The sequence below is a fragment of the Aricia agestis genome, chromosome 20, assembly GCF_905147365.1.
Source record: "Aricia agestis chromosome 20, ilAriAges1.1, whole genome shotgun sequence".
Lineage (NCBI taxonomy): Eukaryota > Metazoa > Arthropoda > Insecta > Lepidoptera > Lycaenidae > Aricia > Aricia agestis.
Window position 1 is genome coordinate 12,934,175 of NC_056425.1, and position 24,262 is coordinate 12,958,436.

Consider the following 24,262-nt stretch of genomic DNA (forward strand, 5'->3'; position numbering starts at 1 on the left):
CGGTCATAGAAATAGGTGTTGCCGGTTATTTAATATAAAAAGTTTTTAATTTCTTGTTCGTTAATATGTTTCAAATAATGTAATGTAATTATTTTTCTAATTATATACTTCGATAATCTTGCTGAAATAACAAAAAACAAGCCATATTAAAAATGACGATGTCTTTTGACAAATCGAATTCTCTGAGATCTAGTAACCCTGACGTCAATACCAGTCAGCGTTAGCGCTCTCCAATCTCCATTGGCTATTGAAACCACATATTATGACGTAAAATAGGATCAATGAAATATGATAATGTAATATGCAGATATGATCAAATGATCATATATATTGGATCCTATATATGATCATAGAAATGATCCAATATGTATGATAATATTGTAAGACAAAAAAGGACGACAATATTTTCTTGATTTGATTAAAGCGTAAAATGAGTGAAAGAGAAAGTAGTATATAATAGCTCCCACACCGGTTTCGGTGACGGTGGCCGGTTTCATTGCAACCAGGCCAGTTACGCAGGAGTAATTTTATAGTGCCCAAGTGTGTGCGCAGTACACAAGAGCACTCTCTATTCCTTTACTCTCATAACCCAGTGGGACGGAAGACCGACACGACCGGCGAGAGATCAGGCGCAGGACCGACTTTTTACATGCCCATCCGACGCATGGATCATCTTACTTGTCAGACACAATCAGGTGATCAGCCTGCAATGTCCTAACCAAACTTGGAAATAACATGTTTCCAACGCGGGAATCGAACCCACGACCTCCGAGTCAAGAGCCGCGCTCTGTACCACTAGACCACGGAGGCGTCAAAGTAGTATATGCTATTACTGTAAGACAAAAAAGGACGACAATATTTTCTCGATACACATTTTGCATGCAAAAACATTGCTACAGTTTTGACGGCATACGTCGTATCTAAGTATTTTGATATCGTTGACTGGCGACAGTTTATTCCAGAGACTATGCGTGGCAGATTGCCACTGATCAAGGTGATGAAGATAGTATTTATTATTAATTACTATTATATTATTATATACCCAATAGCCAATGCTAATCAAAACTATGACGATAACATGTATGTCAACATTGTCTTATGTACCAGTACACGTGTACTCGGCTAACTTATCTTGCTGTATTTATCTTATAATTCTGGGGTCAGTAAGTATTATAACACTCCACACCCGATTCTCATAAACTTTGTTTCTGCAACATTTTACCACATTGATTAACAATTATAATATCATTGTAATTACCCTGTCGGATAGATGAGATTAAATAAAAGTCTCACGAAATTAAACTCATTTTATTCACATTCAGCAATAAACATTTAAAACACACAATCTCCAAATACATTTTTAACGATTCTCTTCAAATTAACTCTACACATAAAATTTAAATGCATCACCAGGAATGTCCGTATTCGATTTTGATATGAAAATATTGAATATAAAACATCTGTCATCGAAGTAACATCCTCACTCGTAACACTAATAAACCGTTAGTAAAAATATTTCATTTTATTGCAAAACAAAGGTAACTATTTAGTAGAGAGACTGATGGATCATGATTGTGCGAAATTAAAAAAATAATCAAAAAGTTTTAAAATCTCATCACTGATCTACATTAGAGCATTAAATTAAAAATGTCCTTGAACAATGTTAGCACATGTCCACACTTGTGATGCCGAATCACTCGGGTGTTGTTCTTCAAGGTATCTCCGAGTACACGTGGATCTTCTCTCTGAGCCAGTGCAAGTAGTTGTTCATGTGCAGCTTAGTAGCATTCAACGCCACCTCCGTTTTATTCTGCAGCTTCTCCGGTGCCCACTCTCCGCTGGAAAAATGTTGTATGATATCAGATATTTGTAATTTAAATATTTAACAAACTAAAACATGTTTTAATAACTATACTCTGCATGCAAATTGACAAATATAATATTATGGATAAGTACAAAATAGTTTTGTAGTCGAATTTGTAGTTTCGCGGCAGCTCCTGAGCCCCAAATTAAAATAAGAGTGATACAAATAACTATACTTACACAAAAACTTTAGTTGATAAATAGTTAGAAGTCAACTCGTAGTATTGCGCTGAGTACATCTTCAGAGTAGAGAAGGCATTACAAGAGTGCTTCTGAACAGTCTCAATGGCACCTGGTACATATTCTTCAATTGTAGCAACCACCACTGGCATTTTCTCCGAAACATAATCCTTTATATTAGAATACAGTATTCCGACCTTCTTGGACGTAATAATGAACACATCTTTAGCGAGTTGTGCGTAAGGTTTCGTAAACTCTACAGTTTGTACGTAGTATATCGGTGCATTGGTCTCCAACCAGAGGTAACCACGAGCCGACGTCGACAATGTCTTCTGCCAAGCATGCTGAGTTTGTTTCAAAATGCCCAAATCATTGAGAATTTTGCCAGTTGCACTCTCTAAAATAAAATAAAAAAGTATAATTAGATAATTTAACATGATATTGTAATGGATAACATTATGTTGCTTATCAACTGTTTCTATGTTATTATCAATAATGCATTTACTGTTGTTTTTGACCTTTGACACAGCTCGTTTACCAGCAGCTTATATGTGTTATGCAATAAAAAATCCTGGGAACCAGTATAAAATGCTTTATATTATTATCATTAAAGGAGGTTTACATCTATTTAAATAAACATTTTTTTACATAATACATATTATTTTAAATGCAGTATCAATATTCATATTATCAAAAAGAAGAAGAATATTCATTGAACAAACTTTCTTTCACTTCGTCATCATAGTCTATAAATAAATGTTTTACATACTACCTAGATGTAAGTATCGAGGATGTAACAGCTTATATTATTTTCTATTGTTTTCCTTGAGAACAAAGTTAATATCACAAATATCATTGTGTCGTTGTCAGGAAGCATAAATAGTAATCTTAACAATGTGCTAATGTTAATGTTTTCCTGTAGTACTACTATTAATGATTACACTTGTCTTTGAAAGCCTACACCTAATATATTTTAGTAACTACTTAAAAAAAGATATTACAACTTGTTTATTATTATTATTATTATTAACGGCCGTTACTGTCCCACTAGGATACAACTAGTAACTTTATATTCATTTTAACGAAATTACTCATTATTATAATGAACATGATATTTTAATTGCAAAAGAACACAGTATCGTGTGTACAATTGTCAAAATTTATCAATAGTCACATTATCTACATTTTTAACATTAACTTTATCTTAGAAACCTTTAATTTCTATTAATATCTACCAAATTAGCTCAAATAGATTATTAAGTTAATTGTAAGCTTTCATACGGATATGGAAATGTTAAAAATGTAGTACTTACTAGGCAACTCTCCACCAACCCTGGACACATCGTAGGCGATCAACCCGGAGATTGTGACGAAGAGGAAGAAGCTGGCCCATAGCCAAGGGAACCTTCTAGTACTTGTCATCCTGTCTAGAATATCCTAAAACAACAAGTAACACTGTAATTTCACATTATCTTAATCTAATCACTAATCAGTAACCTAAGTCCGAAAAAAAAATCATAAAGTTTATGATGTTGGATTAATATTTTTTACCTAAATCTTTTGAAAGTATAATTTACACATTTATTCCACAGATTTTTTAATACACTTATACTAAAATAAAAATTTTGAGATGTTAACATTTGTAATTTTACCAGATAATAAATTATTTGCATTTGTAAAAAAGTTACTTGCAAAGTGTTTGGTCCCGACAAGCCAAACCCAATAATATTTGAAGCTATTATTGTAAAAATCATTTTTTAACACACGGGAGGAATTTTGAAGAAATAAGGGCTCGCAGTACCTGGCTATTAAACTACAATAAACGGAAATAATTAAAGTTTAAAAATAAACCACCAGCTCGCGGCGACTCCCGCCGCGCTGCGGATGCAACACGATAACTGTTAAAGCAAATGTATTCCACGTAACCGAATAAAGTCGTTGATCAAGTTTTGTCTAATAGAAAACTATTACGACGTTTTATGGCACTTCCAAGCTACGCCCTTTGGAAAGTTTCATTGCACAGTGCACGCACTTAACACTTTTCTGTGTTACAGTCACTATTACCAATAATTAATACTAACCCAGTGCAAATAATAATAAACTAATAAATGAAGTGAGTGTCGCGCTATAATATTAAAAATCGATAATTCGCTGTTCGTTCGTTCTTCGTAAATCACGAAAGTCAATCGACCATTTGAGTTTTGACAAAATGACAACCTGACAGGACTACTTTTTAAAACAAGTTTCTCTATAGGCAAAAGCGTTCACGCCCATGACCTTCAACCGTGAGATGTAACGAACCGCCTAAACTTGAAATCCAATAAGTGCGATACAAAATACTTTATTAGCGTTTTAATATTCTAATTGATTCTAATTCCCAAAGTATTTACTTTTTAAGTATAGAAAATTAAAAATCAGCTACATAATAATAAATAAATGTTTCGGTGATCACTTGATCAGTTGCTACTCGCCATAATTAAACCTACAACTAGATTTATACATGTTCTACAAATATACAGATTCTATTGATATTTACTATACAGATGACAGGCGTTAGTTTATATTAACTAACAAGCAAACGTATCGCCTGATTGCCTTAAAGTCCCACACAGCTAGAGGATTTGCAAGAGCTAACCGTTTTTATCACTTTCTATTAAAATATACATATTTATTTTGTGAATTTCTAATAAAAACGTAAGAGGTAAACACAATATAATGAGATTTTAATTAGCGTAAAATTTATCTTAATGATATAAGAATGAATTTAATCTCAATTACTTAAAAAACCATTAAGATGTTACATAATATAACATACCTTTCTCGGGACTCGGCTTTGTTAGAGGCAGATAATTATTGCATTAAAAATAAATATTAATTGGTTGCAAAACCAATTTTCGTTTTACAAAAATATGTGTCGTTGCCCGTAACATCGTATGCGGAATACGATGTTACGGGCAATGTCACATATTTTTGTAAGTGTCATCCCGCGAAAACCGATATTTCTATATTTCTTCGATAAAAAGTAGCCTACACAGTAGTTTTGGTTCTGGCCCTTGAACACAAGGGTGCTATGTTCCATCAATTAATTTTTCACAGAAGGTAGAAGGAGAAGAAGAGAAGAATATCTTGAATCAATGTGCGAAATGTCCGCAACTGGACTTGGATACTTACTTGGCATTTCTTATTAGCTTTAACCACTGCTTCGTCTTTCTTCTTTCCTTTCAATGTCTCTTCGCAAACCTCTTGGAACTGCAGTATTGTCGTTTTCAGAGATTTCTTCTTCAGTTTTGGACTCACCTCTTCCCAATTTTCATCTGAATATAATATGTGTTTAGTTTAATATAGTTCTTTTAAACATGAGAAAAAATTATGAAAACAAAAGTTATTTAACCCATCTATCGTGGAAAAACGAGACACAATAGAATTTCTATTGTGTCTAGGTCACCGGTGACTGTATGGGGCTTGATGAATTAAATATCTTTTCCTTTAGGTATTATTAAACGGTAGTAAACAATAAACATTAGAAAATGATAACCATTTTGTTGCGAACAAAAATATTTTGTGTGCAATTTTCCTTGACAAAGCACCTTGGCCATCACAATATTAACTGCTTTTGACGGTTACTATTTTGTGTGCAATTTTCCTTGACAAAGCACCTTGGCCATCACAATATTAACTGCTTTTGACGGTTACTATTTTGTGTGCAATTTTCCTTGACAAATCACCTTGGCCATTACAATATTAACTGCTTTTGACTACTACTATTTGTGTGCAATTTTCCTAGACAAAGCACCTTGGGCTTCACAATATTAACTGCTTTTGACTGCTACTATTTTGTGGATTGCCATAAAAAATATTGTAGAAAAGAGTAATTAACAACATACCTATGTAATCTATTAATGTAGCTGACTGCTTGCTGCACCTATTGAACAGCTGCCTCCATGTTGGATGACAGGAGTCGTCTCGTTGTAGACAATTGACTAAGCTCTCCACCAGAACTCCATTGTATATATCAAGGCTGGCTCCGCTGAGGTATTGGTTAGGTAATTTCTTCATAAGCTGATTAAAGGTCACTTGAAGTTTATTGCCACTTTTATCAAAATATATTTCCTGAAAAAGAAAATTATTTGAATACTCTAATATCACTTAAATAAATAGATACAGTTAAGTGGCCCCCAAAACAGAGAAAGTTTGTCGTTCAATTTATTGACAAAATTGTAGATTCAAAAGTAAACTTAACATAAAATCTTTTTTCTTATTTTTGCTTACTATTATTTTCATGTTTACTTTACTGAATTAATTTTAATGAAGTGTGGCGTTACTTTAGGCTCTGGATTAACACAAAACCAGTTTTCATATATTTTTATAAATTAAAAAAATTCTACACTTAGAATTGAATAGACTAAAATAGTGTACATACCTTATATTTAATTAATTGCTTTATTAGATCACTATATACTTCCTTGGACAAGCTATTCTTCTTATTGCTAACGGTGTCAAACATGGCCAGCAACTGCTCTTGACTAACTTTTGCATCCATTTTAGCGTGTCTATCTAACAACTTTGATAAATAAGCTACTATATATTTAGAATAGTTCTTCAACTCTATAATTGGGAAGAATAATTCTTGCCAAGCTAAAAATAAAAAAGAATATTAAGATTTTTCTTATACCTTGTGGTAACACGTTCGCATTTGACCTAAATCTGTCACTCAGAACAAAAAAATTATTAAATAAACTTTCTCTACTTATATGTCTTCATTATTAAAAAAATAGCCACATGTTACACTTTAAAAATGATTAAAGTAGATTTAAAACTTTGTAACAAGTAAGAAATGTCCACAAGTTTGTACCTGTGCAGAACGTGAGAGCAAATGAAATGGTCTACATCACCTTGAATGTGTCAGCTCTTAGAGATAATTGATAAGGAGTGTTGATAGCTTACATAAAACATTTTTGTTTTGGCAACAACTTTGTAAATAAAAGTAGCGGTGCGTTTGATAAATTTTAAGTGTGTAATGTGCAACAAGTTAATAAAAACTTTTACAGATTAAGTTAAAGTTAAAAAAAAAGATTAAACTTAATTGCTTGTAGAGAAATAGCTAAAACTTTTGATAAAATTTCAGTAATTTAGAAAATCACAGGCATTATGATACAATATAAAAGGTAGGTGTTGATATTATGAATTATTAAAGTTAAATACCTTTTAATCCTACTGCATAATTGTTGATTCCACCTTGGCCAAATGCCCAGAGCAGGGTCAAACCTATTGGAGGTCGGTTCTGGTAGGAATTCCTCAGGCTGACACTCTTTGGCAGTGATGTAATACAGAACTCGGGGTATTCTAAAGCTAGCATCTGTAGCAGAAGTCTATGACCGTTGACTAATTGACCTAAAATAAATGATACAAACTTGTTTTTAATAGATTTGATTTACATATTTTTAAACTGTTTTAAATAATTCCAATTTTAAATTCATTTTTTGAGACTATGACTTACAAACAAAATGACATCAGCCTTTACCAGCGACCAAATAAACAGAATAGTTTAAAAAATTTAAGTCAATACTCTACGAACTACTAATTAAAAAAATTACACAATAGATATGCCATTGATTTAAAAATAAGGATATAATTTAAAAAACATCAACAAACCTCTGCTCATATCATTGGCTAAAGTAGTAAGGGTAACATCAAAGAAAAGTTGAGTGTTAGCCTTTCCGGCATCAAGTAGGACCTTTTCCAGAATTTTCTTTACCTCGTTAGGCACAATACATAGAGGATACTTAATATCATAGGATGAAAATGTAGGGTCCTCTATTTCTATTTGTGTTTTCGAATTCAGAAAGTTTGCAACTTCCTTAAGCCAAACCAAAGGTGCGTTAGAGAATCTAATCTTATTAGTAGCTATAATATTCGCTAGTTCTTCTCTATCCAGCTGCAAAAAATGAAGTCAGAGTTAGCATATTGTATTGACCGTAGTTGTTGTTTTTTAAATAATAGTGAACTTACAACTTCAAACGCCTCTTCTAGGCTTTTAGGGGGTCTCGGCTTCGATGCTTCTGCTTTCTTTTCCTGTTTCTTCTTCTTGTCTCCATTCTTTTTAGCCTTTTTAGGATCATCTATCTCCATCCCTTCATAATACGATTTTGCTTGGGATTTAGGGACTGTAAATATACAAACAATATAGTTTGGTCTAGTAAATTAAACTTGTAAGCTGAATAAATTTAGTATTTAAAGAGCATACCGATTTCTTCCGATTTCACCCCATTTTTGGTCGGCTTTTTTTCCTCGTCCTTATTATTTTTAACTTTGCCGCTTTGAGACTTCTTGCCTTTTCCAACAACTTCCCACTGGCCGCTAGACATGTTTAAATAGGGTTTGAGATCAATTTTAATTTACAAAAATATTAAAATTACGAAAAGTAACAGAATACACGTCAAAAACAAAGTAAAAAATGTCAAACTGAAAGTCTGAAAAGAAATGAAATGCCGCGGGCTGTCATTGGTCGAAATTACTCCACTTGGCCAAAACGTGGCAGTGCGACAAACTGCGTTTCTGTGCAATGTTGCAAGTTGCATTTTTTGGAAGCAGGCTGGTCAATAGTTTTGTAACCATTTATTACATTTTTAGATAAGAGATTACTAAAAATATTAGATATTTCTTGTTTTTTACACAGCATAGTATTCGTCCTAAATACTCAATTATGAAATAGCTTCTCATGAATGGTATAATAGGTACCGTTTGGTACCGTTATAAATTAAAACAAACGAACAAGATTACAAATCATTTTTTTTGTTGAGCAGTGGGCTGGCCAGTGGCACACTAGGGTAAAACGATTAGTGATTGGACAGTACCAGTCATTGGACAAAGCACACAAATATAGTCTGTCAAAAAAGTGAAGAAATTAAAAAGTGGTAACATCGTAGTGTCATCCCTTTCAAATCTATCTAAGAAAAAAGGGATGACACTACGATGTTGTCACTTTTTAATTTCTTCACTTTTTTGACAGATTATATAATATATTTTATTTAGGTTGCTTTAAAAACTAGGTACCTGTTTTTAAAGTAATAGAACGCCTAATTAGAAAAACAGGTAGTTTTTAAAGCAACCTTTATATAAATATAGTGTTTTTGTGCTCTGTGCTCTGTCCAATGACTAATTTATACTGTCCAATCAGTAATCACTAGTCATGTTCACCCTTCTAGAGGCGGGCGCCAGACATGTGATCAAATACGCAAATTCGCCAAGTGTGGCACTGACATTTGCCTATTTGTGCAAATTAATTGCTGGCATTTTCCTATTTGTGCAAAGCTCAAACTTTGAAGCCCATGTCTGGCGCCGCCTTAAAAATTAAAAAAAGAAATACAAATGTCAACGTCATTGTCAAGTGACAAATTACTGTTGTCATTGCTGTTGTCATTTGACATTTCGTATCTGTCATTTGTCTGAGAAAATCATCAATTGTTATTTTCAATGTGCTGTTACGGGCTACATGGTGAATTTTAAATTGAACGAGTTCACAAATCGTGATAATCTACACTGGTGTATATTGTTTTACTCATCGTTGATCGAAAAACTGGATTTGTAGTGATTTTGTGTGACTTACCGTGCCGAGGACCTAATGACCATGGAAGATAAATCAATGCTGGAAGATGTATACAGCTCTCTCAGGGAGCGAGTGTTTTTCGCAGCCAGGGATGGAATGTCCTTAACACTTTACGCGCTATTGTATGAGAAAAGTCCCGACGACATAGACGATCTCCTTAACAGCGTAAGTCTGTTTCATCTGATCAATTCTGTACCGTCACGACTATATTATCTATTTTTATCGCTTTAAATCAGATGTTACAGCTAACGTGTTTTTAAATATATTTTGCGTTGTTAAGAATTTGCGTAATTGGGTTAAATATTTGCTTAATGCAAGTCATTGGCAAAGAAAATACCTATTCACTCAGCCCTAGACTAAGTGCTGCTGTAAAATTCTATAGTTAGCGCTTTGTAATTAAATTCTGAGTTTTTAGTAGATCCAGCACTTCAGTTGTAATTATTGACACAAGAAATCATTATTTACTAACTGTTACATTATTCCCTTTACTAATGTAATCATTGGATTCTCAAGGCTATTTCAAATGTTTTTGTAATATCTTTCGTTTATTAGTAATGCAAATGTTTACAGACACAATATTGCTGTGTCTAGTTTTTATATTTTTATATATTTTATAAAAGAGTTGTGGTATGGAAATTGTTTGTATTTTTTGTAGTAATACTAAATATTATGTTCTCATACCTGCTTTCTTTTTTCCTCTCTACAATGACCTCCAACACCTTAGCTAGAGCCTAGATATGAGTGAGAGAGTGATAATGAGTTTATTTTACTTAATGAAAAAAATTAGGGTCATTTTTCTGCTGTGAAGTTGTTTTTGTTTCAAGTAAACTATTTTTACTTAGGTAAGAATTAAGGAAGTCATAATTATTCTAAAATCTGAACTATTATGTTACGTTTTAATTTACAATATAATATTAAATTTCTTTACAAATGAGTGATTTTAGTGCCAAGAATGCAGTATAAAGATCATAATCACGCTTGGTCTACAAAACCGTGCAGTGTGTAATCTTATATTGCAAAATACAATGTAATAGTATATATAAAGTTTTTTATGATTATAAAACACTTGTGCTTCTTTTCTTTGGCTCTGCTATTATAATATGTTTCCTGATATTTTAAAATTTATCAATAATGATTTGTTTAGAAATGAAAAACATGAAAAATCATAACTATTTCTATGATGTTGAAAATAATACTTTATGTTAGACTATTACCAGAGTTATAACTATGTAACAAAACTTTAAAACACAAAACACACAAAACACAACTGGAATCATCTTAATGGCATGCGATAGAGAAACTGTACGATTAATAATTAAATTAAGTTTCAAATGTTTGTTTACATTTAGATGACATGAAACAAAACAAAATATGCAGCAAACATGGTTCAATTCCTTAAGTCTTTTTTAAAATTAACTTTCTCTTTTACAATATGCATGTTCCATTTCAGGATGTGTGCTGTGACGGAGTGAAGTGTACACCGTTGATAGCAGCAGCCAGGCATGGCAGGGAGGGCGCAGTCAGAATCCTGTTGGAGAAATTCAGTCCACCCGTCAGATTGGAGACGGAGGGGACGGTGAAATTTGACGAATATGTTATTGAAGGTGAGTTTTTATCTAAAAGTAAAAATAAAGAAAAAAATTCAAATTTTATATATAATTTGAAGCATAGATGGGTAAACAAACACATAGAGATAAGGCCCTTGCCCTTACTCTACTTGTCCTTTTTACTCATGCATCAACCTATCTCTTTCCCACAAGAATGCAATAGGAGCGGGATGCGGTATTTGCGTGTAGATGAAAGAGAAAGAGCAAGTAGAGATAGGTTATAGGCCGAAATGCCATGCCCTCACATTTTGTAATGGGCCCTACATTCAGCCCTGTCGGGCAGGGAAGTGGGCAGCGCGAGAATGTAAATACTAAATAGTCACACGCCCTGCCACTCTTCATGCCGCTGCCGCGGTTCGACGCGGCGAGTATGTAGAGGGCTGAGTGCAAACAGTCACTCGCGTCGTTGCTGCCGCAGGATTCAGGGCAATTTTGCCGGCAGCAAGAAAAGCAGCGGCAGTCAGTGGCGGCCTTACCCATTGCGAGGCCCCGGGCGAAAGGTCTTTGTGAGGCCCTTTTTCTTCCAAAAAAAGGGGTTCTTGAGGCCCCTGCAAGAGTGAGGCCCCGTGCGTTTGTCCTGTTGGATAAACCACCCCCTTGGGCCGCCACTGGCGACAGTGGCTGAGAGTAAACGACGCTTAAGGGTCGTCGCATACACGTTTGTTTATTTGTTTACTGACGCGCGCGAGATGTTTCCGTAACTTATAAATACCGATTTACAAAGAACGTTGACTCGATCATCCCTGCGCTATATTTAGATCGCGTTTACACAAAGAAACTGTACGACTTTTGAGGCAGAGTAAGACTCTTCCTATGTTGGCGACCCTCCAGATCTTTGTCTTACTGCAATAATTAATTCTTTAATAAGTTGGCATTGCACCTTTGCAGTCGACACTTTTAATAAAATTATCGGAATTCTATATTTGAATGAGTGAGTCTAGTTGTTATTGGTCTATGATTTTCTGCGTGTTGCTAGGAAGGTTGATTCATAGTCACTAACATTAATTATTATTCGTTTATTTCTGAAGCTTTACCTGTATATTTTTTGCACTTAAGATTATTGTCGCTTTTACTAATAAAATATGTATTTACACAGCGAATGACTATACAAGATAGGTTTGTCTTTGTTTGGCATTATTGGAAATCATATGACAGACGAGGATAGCAAACCTAAAATAGTTATATGAGTGCGTATTTTTTTATTAAGTACATGGTAAAAACCTATATTATTGAGTTTATAAGATAATCTCTTACATTTTAATCCTGGATTCCAGCCTTGGATCCACTGTTTCAATGTATTGAATTGACACTTGTTCATACTTTATAAGAAGATAGAGATGAGCCAGTGCCAAACTAGTAACACTGGGTATTGTTGTAAATCAACCATAACATTCTACATCTAAAAGAAAGTTGAATGAAATGAAATAGAATTGACTGCCAGAGCTTATGGCTTTTTAATTACTCTCCAATATAGCAATAGTATTGCTTACTGTGTTCGTTTAGCGCCAAATATTAATGCTATATTTTTGTATGTATTTGTTATTAAGATGTATAGCATTCTTGTCGTGTTGGCAAAGACACAAGAAGTGAGGGATTAGACAGACTGGCGGCTTCCTACTTGTTACTATATCAATATGAATCATTGCTAGAAAAAATGTAAAGTATGTCGTAGTGAATAACCATGAGCGTTGCCCGCAACTTCGTTGTACAATAATTTGTGAAGCGCGAAAATTTTCTTCATAAGAGTCAGAGTAGCAGTGCCATACCACAAACTAAATTGTATCCAAATCAGTTCGGTGGTTCACTCAAGAGGTAATATTTAAAGACCCTAAAAAGCTTGTATGTATGTCTAACTTTTAGACATACAGACTTTCGGCATGTAATACTTATAGACTATAGTCTAAACGAGATCTTTTGCATTCAGAATAAAAGTAAGAAACAAAGACAATAGACAAAAGGATGGTACATTTGTCTATTGTCTTTGTGTCTGTTAACAATTTTTAATAAACAACGCTTTAGTTTGTAATATTACTTCGGACTATTTAACCCATTAACACCGTATTTTTTGCAGGGGCCACAGCGCTATGGTGCGCGGCGGGCGCGGGGCACCTCGGCATCGTCAAGCGGCTGGTCCGCGCGGGGGCGTCCGTCAACCATGCCACAAAGACTCTGAGTACGCCACTGAGAGCCGCCTGCTTTGACGGCCGCCTCGATATAGTCAAGTACTTAGTCCGCCACGGAGCTGATATACACAAGGCGAACAAATACAACAATACATGCCTCATGATTGCGGCATATAAGGGACATTTGGATGTGGTAAGTTTGGTTGCCTAGTAAGCAATTGCCATGCCAACCCCTAGATCATGAGCTGCCAATTTTTAAGGTTTCCATGCCCTCTTATTAAGATCCGCTTATGAAGAGCAATAAATGCTCGGCGACATGAATGGACCGATCTGGAGCAATTAGTGGAGTAATATGGAGCAATTTCAGTAAATTGCGGCAATTATTTCGGCGATATATTATGTCGCAGATATACTTATTGACGTATATCCGATGGGCTTGGAAATTCCAGGCAATTGCTTGATGTATTCGTGACATAGTTGACGAGAATTTACTGGAATTGAGAAATTTTAGTTGCCCGTATAAGCGCACCTTTGGGTAGTGTATAGTCCGTCAAAAAAGTGAAGAAATTAAAAAGTGGCAACATCGTAGTGTCATCCCTTTCAAATCAATCTAAGAAAAAGGGGATGACACTACGATGTTGCCACTTTTTTGACAGACTATATTACGTTGCTTACAATTTCGTTCATAATATATTTTCGTTTTCGATGATCAGAGAAATTGATTCATAAACTGATATGTGGGTGGCCCGGAGCTATGTTAAGTGAATGTTACTTGTCAACTTGTCTGTCAGCTGGACATAATCCGACCAAATTAAATAATTCCACCATTTGCCCATGAATCGATTTCCCTGATAGTACATAAAGTTTTTATTCGTAACATTTTCCTACAGGCATTTCTATTTTGCGCCGGTTTTTATTGAGACCGTGGAGCGATAGTCACGTGCGATGACGATGTAACAGTGTTGGCGGTCAATGCCACTGTGTGTGCGGAATGTCGATGCCATATGGCGTATGTTTGTCACGTGGGTTTAATGGGTCTAGTAGTACTCTAGGCACGTGCTAATGTGTGAGACGTATAAACGATTTTTTTTAAGGTTCATTTTTTTAAATGAAATAAGGGGGCAAACGAGCAAACGGGTCACCTGATGGAAAGCAACTTCCGTCGCCCATGGACACTCGCAGCATCAGAAGAGCTGCAGGTGCGTTGCCGACCTTTTAAAAGGAACTAGGGTAATTGGGGAGGGTAGGGATGGGAAGGGGAGGGTAGGGAAGAGTATAGGGTTAGGAGATTGGGCCTCCGGTAAACTCACTCACTCGGCGAAGCACAGCGCAAGCGCTGTTTCACGCCGGTTTTCTGTGAGAACGTGGTATTTCTCCGGTCGAGCCGGCCCATTCGTGCTGAAGCATGGCACTCCCACGTATAAGCTTAGGCTGTTTGCACACTGATGCCGCGAACCGCGGAAAAGAGGTGCAAGTCAAAACGACAAAGAAAATGCCTTTTCTCACCTCCGGGCGGAAAACGTCAACTTTCGTCCCGCAGCGCTTACCGATGTTGCCGTTTTCCGCCTCCCTCGAGGAGAAAAATAGTATACGCACCATGGCCAGTAAATAAGCCTCGGATCATATTATGTAATTGTTGGCCGAGGCGAAGCGAGACATTTCTTATTTTCCTGCCCTATGTGCGTAATGTACCCCTTCCCTTCCCTACCCTCCCCTATTACCCTATTCCCTCTTAAAAGGCCGGCAACGCACCTGCGGCTCTTCTGATGCTGCGAGTGTCCATGGGCGACGGAAGTTGCTTTTCATCAGGTGACCCGTTTGCTCGTTTGCCCCCTTATTTCATATTTTAAAAAAAGTACTATTTTCTAAAGACATTCCTTAAACCAGCTCTACGAATAGAGATGGAGTATTAGAAAGCAGACAAAACGTGCACAATAATAAATACATTTTGTTATTGTAAGTAACATGTTTTCCGTATTCGATCGCCTAAATAATAAGGTTAGCCGTTAGGTTAAGACCCAATTTCACCAACCTATGTTTGTTAAATCTTAACGAGGCATTACTTAACGGAGCTTAGAAAATTAAACAGACTGTTAAAATAATTATGTCCCACAGTAAAAATTTAACAGCGGATTAGTAAATGCAATGTTAAGTAAACAACGAGTAAACAACTATCAATTCGTTCATTCTTGTTATAAGGCGACGAAATTGCAATGTACAAGATTAATACGACATGTTTGCTACAATGTGCCACTTTCTTCCATTGTAGTATAATAGTAGATAATGCGACCAAATTAAAATATCACTGATCGCATACATTTGTTACGCTATAATAGTTCTTCTTAATTTACCAGGTTAATAATTATTATCTGTCAAAGCTGAAAACATGAATCATAATACAAACTTTTATTTACATATTTCGGTTTGGTAATTTTGATACAAGTTAGTATATTTGCAATGTCAAGGAAAATCCGAAGGCTGAATTTTTGGCAAAGTGAAAATAAATAATTGTTCATAACTATGAAAATAATTAATAATAAGGACGTAGCGGAAACATGGCGGAAAGACTCAAAAGTCAAAACAGATTCTTTTATTGATATTGCTTATTATTGTCTTTGAAAGTTGTTATTTTGACTCATATAACAGCCTGTTAAATATTTAACGGACCTCCATAGCAGGAATTAAATTTAACATCGTGTTAGGTGATTTAACACGACATTAGGGCATGGTGGAACGCTCGATAGCTCTAACAGGCCATTAACTGATTTAACAAGCCATTATTTATTTAACATTGCTTGATGAAACTGGGTCTAAGTCTCACCTCTCTAATATGATGTTTTGTGTTCTCATATTCATTTGAAAGCGTAATCATTAGCCCGGCCGCACATTATAAGAAATTTCTGATCAGAAAAATTCGGACGCCCGCCGAAACGCACTCTGCTCTTATGTTTTGTTGTGGACCCCGCATACTATCAGAATTCTGACGTGTCTAACGTTCGCCGACGATCAGATGGAAGAAATTATTTAGACCGCGCATTCTCTATACATTTTGTACTAGAAAGGACGTGTGCGGACTGCGGGGTCACCTATCAGAATTTTCTGTGCGGTGTGGTATCCGGCGGGCGAATTTTTCTGATCAGAAATTCTTATAACATGCGGCCGGGCTAAATCTCCCAGTCAAAACATTTGCAAATACATGAGATGACAGATTAAAAAACTTGTTTACGTATTTCTTAATTTTAAAATCGCGTGGGCGGATCTACGTAATGACTAGGAGTTCCATGACACAATTGAATGTATGTAATGAATTTGCTTATACTCTGTTTTCACTTAGTTACTGTTTGTTTTTATTGATAAATAACATTGTTTAATTTTTTTTATCATAAAAAGAGTATAACTAAAGAGTAAATAGAAAATATAACTACAATTTGCAAGTTTTAATCCTCAACTAATAAAAAATGATTTTAAAGGAGTTGGATTTGGTTTTCTTTTGGTACAATTAATGACTATAGCTTCATATTTAAACTTTAGATTAGCATCCTGCAGTGTATAAAACTAGATGTCTCACGTAACTTCGCTGCGTCCAAAAAAAAATCTTTACATAGGCTATGTCCTTCCACAGACCTCAAAATATCTAGTATCCACATTTTTTTATGAATACGTCGCGGACGTGCAACGGGATCTGCTATTCCGATGCACGGTCTGTGCTTTGTAAACTCGCTGAAAACCTGCGTTGAAATCGTTGCGTATCCGCCACGTGTCCGCGGTCGTGTTTGCGACGTTTTCGCCGCGGCCGGCGCCTTGCTCTAAAGCTGTTCGCTAACCGCTAGCATGATTCCTCGACGTCGACGACGACGTCTTCGGAACACAGCCGCATCGTGTTCGTGACATATTCGCTTCGCCTCCGCTCTGCCCTAAAGCCAACAACCGATAGTATGATAACGGCCTTATCCATTCCACAGGTGCAGTTTCTCCTAGACAGCGGCGCGCGCGTCGACGAGCGGGCACTGTGCGGCGCCACCGCGTTACACTTCGCTTCGGAGTGCGGGCACGCGGCTGTAGTCTGCGCGCTCATAGATCACAACGCCAAGATACTCACCAACGAAAACGGTACGTCACATTGACAGATGACAGCCAGTGTCATGTTGACAGATGACAGCCAGTGTCATGTTGACAGATGACAGCTAGTAGTAGTAGCGCTGTGAGGCGCCAACGCACTGCCGCGCGCCTCGATTAGGCAACAATTATCGTTGCAGCAGCAGCAGCAATTTCGGTACACTGACGTCTATCGTCGAGCATTTCTAGTCTATCGCGTTTACACTATCTGCGATAGGAGCGAGTAAGGGAAAAGTGATAATAAGATAAGTCAGTGTACGACGTCTGACAAACCTAAAAAAAAAAATATTTTTGTCCCTGCAGGTATGACGCCACTTCAGTGCGCGGCGGAGCGTGCGCGCGCGTCCGTGGTGGAGATATTGGCGTGCCGGCCTGAAGTCACGCGCGCGCAGGCTATAGAGGCGTTCGAGTTACTCGGCGCCTCCTTCGCTAACGACAAGGAGTATTATTGTTTGAGGGTAAGTAGTATAATATAATAACAGACCCGTTTTGGTGACGGTCGATATAAATTGAAACCATTTTTTACGACCACACAATATTTTTGTTGTTAACTTCCCGGAAACCGACGACCAACAAAATTCCTTTCGCTTGTTCAACAAAGAACGAGAGATATGCCATGATATTACTTCATGATTAGCACTGACTCAAATATTCACAACAATACCTTTTAACTTAAACAACGCTAAATGAGTATTGTCCACTAGATGGCGTACCAGTACCTGCACCGCGCGATGGCGATGCGCTACGACACGCGCTACGGGCTGCTGCTCAAGAGGCCGGCGGACCCCATACCCGCTTACGACAACTGGCGGGAGACCACCACGCTCGAGGTAATTACCACCAGGTGGCAGACCAGAACTTACCGTAAATGGGAGACGCCGGAGGTATCGCTGTATGGTAATTTACTAGCAGGCAGTAGAAATGTGAGGAAGGGGAACACTGACATATTTTATTTGAAAAGGCTTAGCACGCGAAAACAGAAAGAAAGCGAAAGAGACGTGACGACGTCGATAACATCTTCCTTTGTTTTTCTCCTCACAAATACGCAATAGCGCGATATGGCCGTGCCCGTGTCGGTAACGAATAGCGACTGACAGAGCTTTGTGCCAGATCTCACCAGATTCTGTTCGCAGGAGGTGGAGCGGCTGCACGGCGACGCGCATGCGCTCCACATGGAGGGGTTGGCGGTGCGCGAGCGCGTGCTCGGGCGCGCGTGCCCCGACCTGCCCCACCCCGTCGTCTTCCGCGGCGCCGTGTTCGCCGACGAGGCGCGCTTCGACCGCTGCCTCGCGCTTTGGCGGCACGCGCTGGCGCTGCGTAGCCAGAACTCGGTGAGAGAGACAGATAGATACACTTGTATACACCCCACTAGCTCGCACTACACTTTGACCGCTGCCTCGCGCTGTGGCGGCACGCGCTGGTGCTGCGCAGCCAGAACTCGGTAAGAGAGAGACAGATAGATACGCTTGTATACAGTATACACCCCACTCGCTCGCACTACACTTCGACCGCTGCCTCGCGCTGTGGCGGCACGCGCTGGCGCTGCGAAGCCAGAACTCGGTGAGAGAGAGACAGATAGATACGCTTGTATACACCCCACTCGCTCGTACTACACTTCGACCGCTGCCTCGCGCTGTGGCGGCACGCGCTGGCGCTGCGAAGCCAGAACTCGGTGAAAGAGAGACAGATAGATACGCTTGTATACACCCCACTCGCTCGCACTACACATGACGGGTCTGACGGTGCGCGAGCGCGTGCTCTTGCTCGCGGTGTGGCGGCACGCGCTGGCGCTGCGCAGCCAAAACTCGGTGCGAGAGAGACAGACAAATAGACGTGTAGAACATGTTTACAATCGTAACCGGGCACACAGAATGAACTACATAAGAACGAGAGAGAAACTAAGCATTACATTACATTATTTACGTATTGGATTATTTATAATATTTACGGATTAGCATCACTCGTGAGTGAATATGCCCGAACAGTTAACAAGTATACACACACGCTTCAACGTACGCTTATGTGTTTACATACACGCATAATATGCGTATGCGTTATAAACTACCACTTAAACCGCGCGTTCCATTTGATGTTAAAAACGATCAAAACGCTCAAAATGCCTCCTATTTTGAGCGTTATCATCGTTTTTAACATCAAATGGAACGCGGGGAAAAATAAGTACATACAGAACAATAACGTGAGCTAACATTTTGTTCACAGGTCTCGGTGGTAAAAGATTTACTACGGTTCGCTCAGGTGTTCTCACAGATGATACACATCGGAATAGAGCTACCGCTGTCACAGGTCGGTTTGTATATTGGCTCTCAATTGGATTAATCAGTATTATTTAATAATAGACATTAAGGGCCTGTTTCACCACTTTCTGATAAAGTGCCGAACAGGCACTTTTTTGACAGATTCTCCATACTTGATCTGTCAAGTTAATTGGTGGATAGCCTATTCGTCACTTATCAGGAAGTGGTGAAACTATATTAATGACAAATTAATATAATAAAGGCGGATCACCTGATTGTCTGACAAGATGATCCATGCGTCGTGTATGGTCATGTAAAAAGTCGGTCCTGCGCCTGATCTCTCGCCGGTCGTGTCGGTCTTCCGTCCCACTGGGTTATGATAGTAAAGGAATAGAGAGTGCTCTTGTGTACTGCGCACACACTTAGGCACTATAAAATTACTCCTGCGTAGCTGGCCTGGTTTCAATGAAACGGGCCACCGTCACCGAAACCGGTGTTGGAGCTATTATTATTAATGACAAAGTACGTTTTGTCATGTTGCAGGTGTGCTACGTGTTAGAAGCTTGCGCCGAGGAGCTCAAACGAGGCACAAAGAGGATGGAGAAGCCTCAGGCTAACGTGGACCCAGATGTGCTTATTGTAAGTTACTGTTTTGTTTTACTTACAAAACTGCAGGTTGTGCAACAGGTGAATTTGACAGCAAAAATTGCACAATACTTCTGTCAAACGCCTCAAACGATTTTTGCGTAACTGTCGAAAGATACAATAGGTGATCGTACATTTATCAGCACGCACGCGCCGAACGCGCCGCATGTTAGAATTCGTAAAGTAAAATGATGTTAAACATCGCACATTCGTCTGCACCATAAAGTTAATATTCCTAGCGGAATAGAAAAACAAAGGCCTGAGCAAGAGAGATGTCACTATTAGTAACACTGCGTGGTAAAAAGAGACGTGTGATACATGACAGCAGCTCTCTTTTTTTGACGTCCAGTCGGCACGTGCCGCACGCTGACAATTTAATCTCATAGAATTCATGTTCAATCATGCCTGTGTAGGTGTATACGTACACATATTTTTCACACAGATGAAAACCAATTTTGGTTACGTTTGACAGCTCGAGATTGTTGCTCTATTCCGCTAGGTGTATTAACTTTATGGTCCGCACCGTAAATGCGGCGCGTTCGACGCGTATGGCCCGTACGGTGTTGAAAAATGTGCGATCAGCTTTAAACATAATTTAATTACAAAATGGACTATGGCGGTAACAACTTAAACAATCGAAATTATATTTGCTGATGTTTTAATTATCCACATACAATTTGTATACTATACAGACCTTTTATAGTATTGTATATGGAAGTATTTCTAACTAAATACAAATCGATTGTTGTTTTAAGGATGAATACGAGAGCAACGTGCGGACAGCGCTGTACTTGGTAGCGGTTGCAGCACGGCTACTGGAAGACCCTGAAAATGACGAGGTAATTGGTGACTGGGCCATTGATAGATAGCTTTAAAAAATAACTTTATAAAACATTGTGTCTCTTTCTTGTGCGTTGGAAAAGTCAATTTACAGACAAAGGCAGCATTATTAGGTTGTATTTTCTTTAAATGTAATTGCTATCAACTCATAAAATTGTACACATTTTTTTAACTATCTTTCGAAGTTCGGGTATGTAATAAGTATTAAGATATTTTTCCGTTTCTTCGTAGAAATATTTTTCCTTTGAAGATTCAACGTGTTTCTACAGCAAGGAAATGAATTTATTTTGTTTTATGTACAGGAGAGCCGGCGAGCAGTACGTCGGGCGGTGTTCTCACTACGTACCGCGCGGCTGCGGTGCGGACTAACGCTGCTGCATCTCGCCGTCGACCGCCGCACACCCGTCGACGATTTCCACACCAGCGACGTCTGCCAGTCAGTACCTCTCACTCGCACCTGTTAAATAAAAATGTTGCGTCTCACTCGCACATACGTCTTTCACCATGCAGAGTCGCGCGCGATCTTTGCCGAATCCATCGCGCCTCCCACTAGCACATATTATGACATATTGGACACCTCACATATAATCATTTACTAATTTACACACTTACCAAAATTTTAAATTTACCAATGACACATACGTATCGATTGAATGACTTACAAGTTACATATTTTGTAGAAGCCGATGTTTCGTCGGTATACAAGGTGTTACAAAAATAAGTGATAATACTTTAGGGTGGATATGTGTTCCTTATAGAGAGTTCACTGAGAAAGTAGCAGCGCTGAAAGACCAAATTTTTTTTTCACTTTTGTATGGGGAAACTCGTGACGCTCGGGCCCTTGCCCATACAAAAGTGAAAAAAAATGTTCGTCTTTCAGAGCTGCTACTTTCACAGTGAACTCTCTATAAGGAACACATACACACCCTAAAGTATTATCACTTATTTTTGTTACACCCTGTAGATTGTAAATATGGTCGAAGCTTCGTATATTTTTTGTTAATTAGCACTTTTTAATTCTTTGCAGGTTCCCTTGTCCGCGGACGGCGCGATTGCTGCTGGAGTGCGGCGCGGACGTTGACGCGGCGGACGAGATGCGCCGCACGCCGCTGCACGTCGCGCTCATAGCGTACCAGCTAGTGCCCGGTACGTGTTACAGAGACAGACATATACACAAGTAGTAGATAGACAGAGACATATTATACACCACGTGAAGGTGGACATCATCATTGAGAAAGTCATCGAGTTCAGCCATGTGAAAACAAGGGATGATGATATGATGTTATGTGCGGCCTATATTAGCTTTTTAACGTTGTTAGTGGCGGCCGAAAAGGAAGATCTTCCGACCGAGTGAGATAGCATGCTCGGTCAGGCCGAAGCCCACTGACGTCATTTCAGACGTTGTATATATCTTGCCGTTCTCCGAAACTTCGATAGCGCGATGCAGGAATGTTAGGCGAATTGTGGGTACCGCCACAGCTTTTTATAAGTCATCGTGTATGACTCTAGGGTCGGAGGGACACTGGCGGACGGCGCTGCCGGCGTGCGTGTCGGAGCTGCTGTCGCGCGGCGCGCACGTGGACGCTGTCGACGCGGTGGGCGTGTCCCCGCTCGTCGCCGCCATTGGTGGTCAGTATCCAGCGTCCGTAACATTGTTTCTATTCAGTCACGTGAATGCGAACAAACAAGGCGACCATACTGTTGTGACATGAAAGGCAAATTGATTCATTGTGATTAATTGTATAAAATTTCTTTATTTTGTGAAATACATAATATGTTGAAAATGAAATGTCACAAAATAGCATTTCTAACTGCCGGGATCCCCTACTATTCTTCATATTGCGGAAAATTCATTGTTGTTATTTCGTTTTGTGTGGACGAGGTCACTTACATCTCTTACCTAATCGTCTATTAAACTAGTTACTTTAAACAGGACAGTACATAACAAACACAATCTTACAATGTGAACATACACAATGTGACCTAATTTTTTTAATTGCTAATCTTAATCTCACAGGTCCAGCAGAAGGTTTAGTCCGTGCGGCGCTGCGGCCGCGACTTGCGTGCTTAGCCGCGGGCGCGTTGGCAGCGGCGGGCGCGCGGTACCGCCCACATCACGTACCACGTGATCTACACGGCTTCCTAGCGATGCATGGAGTTGAGCCCATGTAGACACAAGGTCAGATCTGTCCAGACTAAGATTTAGACACCAGTACCTTGGTACTTCCAGATTTCAAGGTTTCCAACCCGAGAAGACCACCCAAAGTTGGGTCCACCTTTCTGCAGTAAGATATAGCAAAATGCGAGACTTCAAGTTTTCTTCAGAGGTAGTTTTTTCACCATACCCTATATAAAAACGTCAGATACGTCTTTAAAAATACAATCTAGAGTCAAAAATTGTACTGTAGGAGATTAATATACTATTTAGTGTTTAATAATATTATAATAAGACTCAGACTTTAAGATTCTTGTCGGGTGTGCTGCGTAGTATTTCAAAACTTAAAAAGTGCCGTTTCTTTGACAAAAATCTCTAAACATGATAATGTTACGCCATTAATAAGTCTATTTCGTATATTCTCTTATATTTCATATCTGGTTCATAAAAACCACTTATGTCTGGACAGTTACAAAATACTAAATAGGCTTTATCTTCTATTCTTCCTTTTAGTTATACGTATGATTGTTTTAAAATTATTGTCTTAGCCAGTTTGACTGACAAGGAATGTTTTTGGTAGAAGACTGTCGCTTTACCTCGTTATTAAAATTTATTTATCTATAAGTAATTTATTTTACTTTTCACTATACTTTTTAACTACGACAAACTTTTGTTACTTATCGATACAGCTGCTTTAAGGGCTTCATTCTTAAAAAATAATCATTTTAAAAACAGCTACCTTACTCCCGCTAGAATCAGACCTTGTACCAAGAAACTGTTTTGAGACTCAAATAATAGGACGAGAATGCCGCGTCTTGCTCTAACAAACGTGAAATGACGTTGTTAGAGCAGGACGCGGCATTCTCGTCCGA

General features: G+C 38.2%; 2 protein-coding genes across 3 annotated transcripts; one reads left to right on the forward strand and one right to left on the reverse strand.

Moving 5' to 3' along the window:
- Positions 1 to 1,294: 1,294 nt before the first annotated feature.
- On the reverse strand, positions 1,295 to 12,171 carry LOC121736918 (transmembrane protein 214). 2 transcript variants are annotated; one of them, XM_042128386.1, is made up of 11 exons: positions 12,155 to 12,171; positions 8,288 to 8,448; positions 8,053 to 8,207; positions 7,696 to 7,978; positions 7,246 to 7,434; positions 6,464 to 6,678; positions 5,928 to 6,153; positions 5,215 to 5,357; positions 3,357 to 3,480; positions 2,044 to 2,440; positions 1,295 to 1,838 (listed from the first exon to the last, which is right to left on the reverse strand). In XM_042128386.1, the coding sequence occupies exons 2-11, from the start codon at positions 8,406 to 8,408 to the stop codon at positions 1,712 to 1,714; spliced, it is 1,980 nt and encodes a 659-aa protein (XP_041984320.1). In that variant the 5' UTR covers positions 8,409 to 8,448; positions 12,155 to 12,171; the 3' UTR covers positions 1,295 to 1,711. The 2 variants fall into 2 exon arrangements, with proteins under 2 accessions (XP_041984320.1, XP_041984319.1); XM_042128385.1 differs by lacking the exon at positions 12,155 to 12,171 and having other exon boundaries at positions 8,288 to 8,499.
- On the forward strand, positions 9,494 to 24,204 carry LOC121736919 (protein fem-1 homolog B). Its single transcript, XM_042128387.1, has 14 exons — positions 9,494 to 9,814; positions 11,100 to 11,253; positions 13,328 to 13,572; positions 17,342 to 17,489; positions 17,799 to 17,953; positions 18,200 to 18,325; positions 18,629 to 18,826; positions 19,716 to 19,799; positions 20,294 to 20,389; positions 21,151 to 21,234; positions 21,538 to 21,671; positions 22,263 to 22,381; positions 22,745 to 22,864; positions 23,253 to 24,204. The coding sequence occupies exons 1-14, from the start codon at positions 9,665 to 9,667 to the stop codon at positions 23,405 to 23,407; spliced, it is 1,968 nt and encodes a 655-aa protein (XP_041984321.1). The 5' UTR covers positions 9,494 to 9,664; the 3' UTR covers positions 23,408 to 24,204.
- Positions 24,205 to 24,262: the final 58 nt, after the last annotated feature.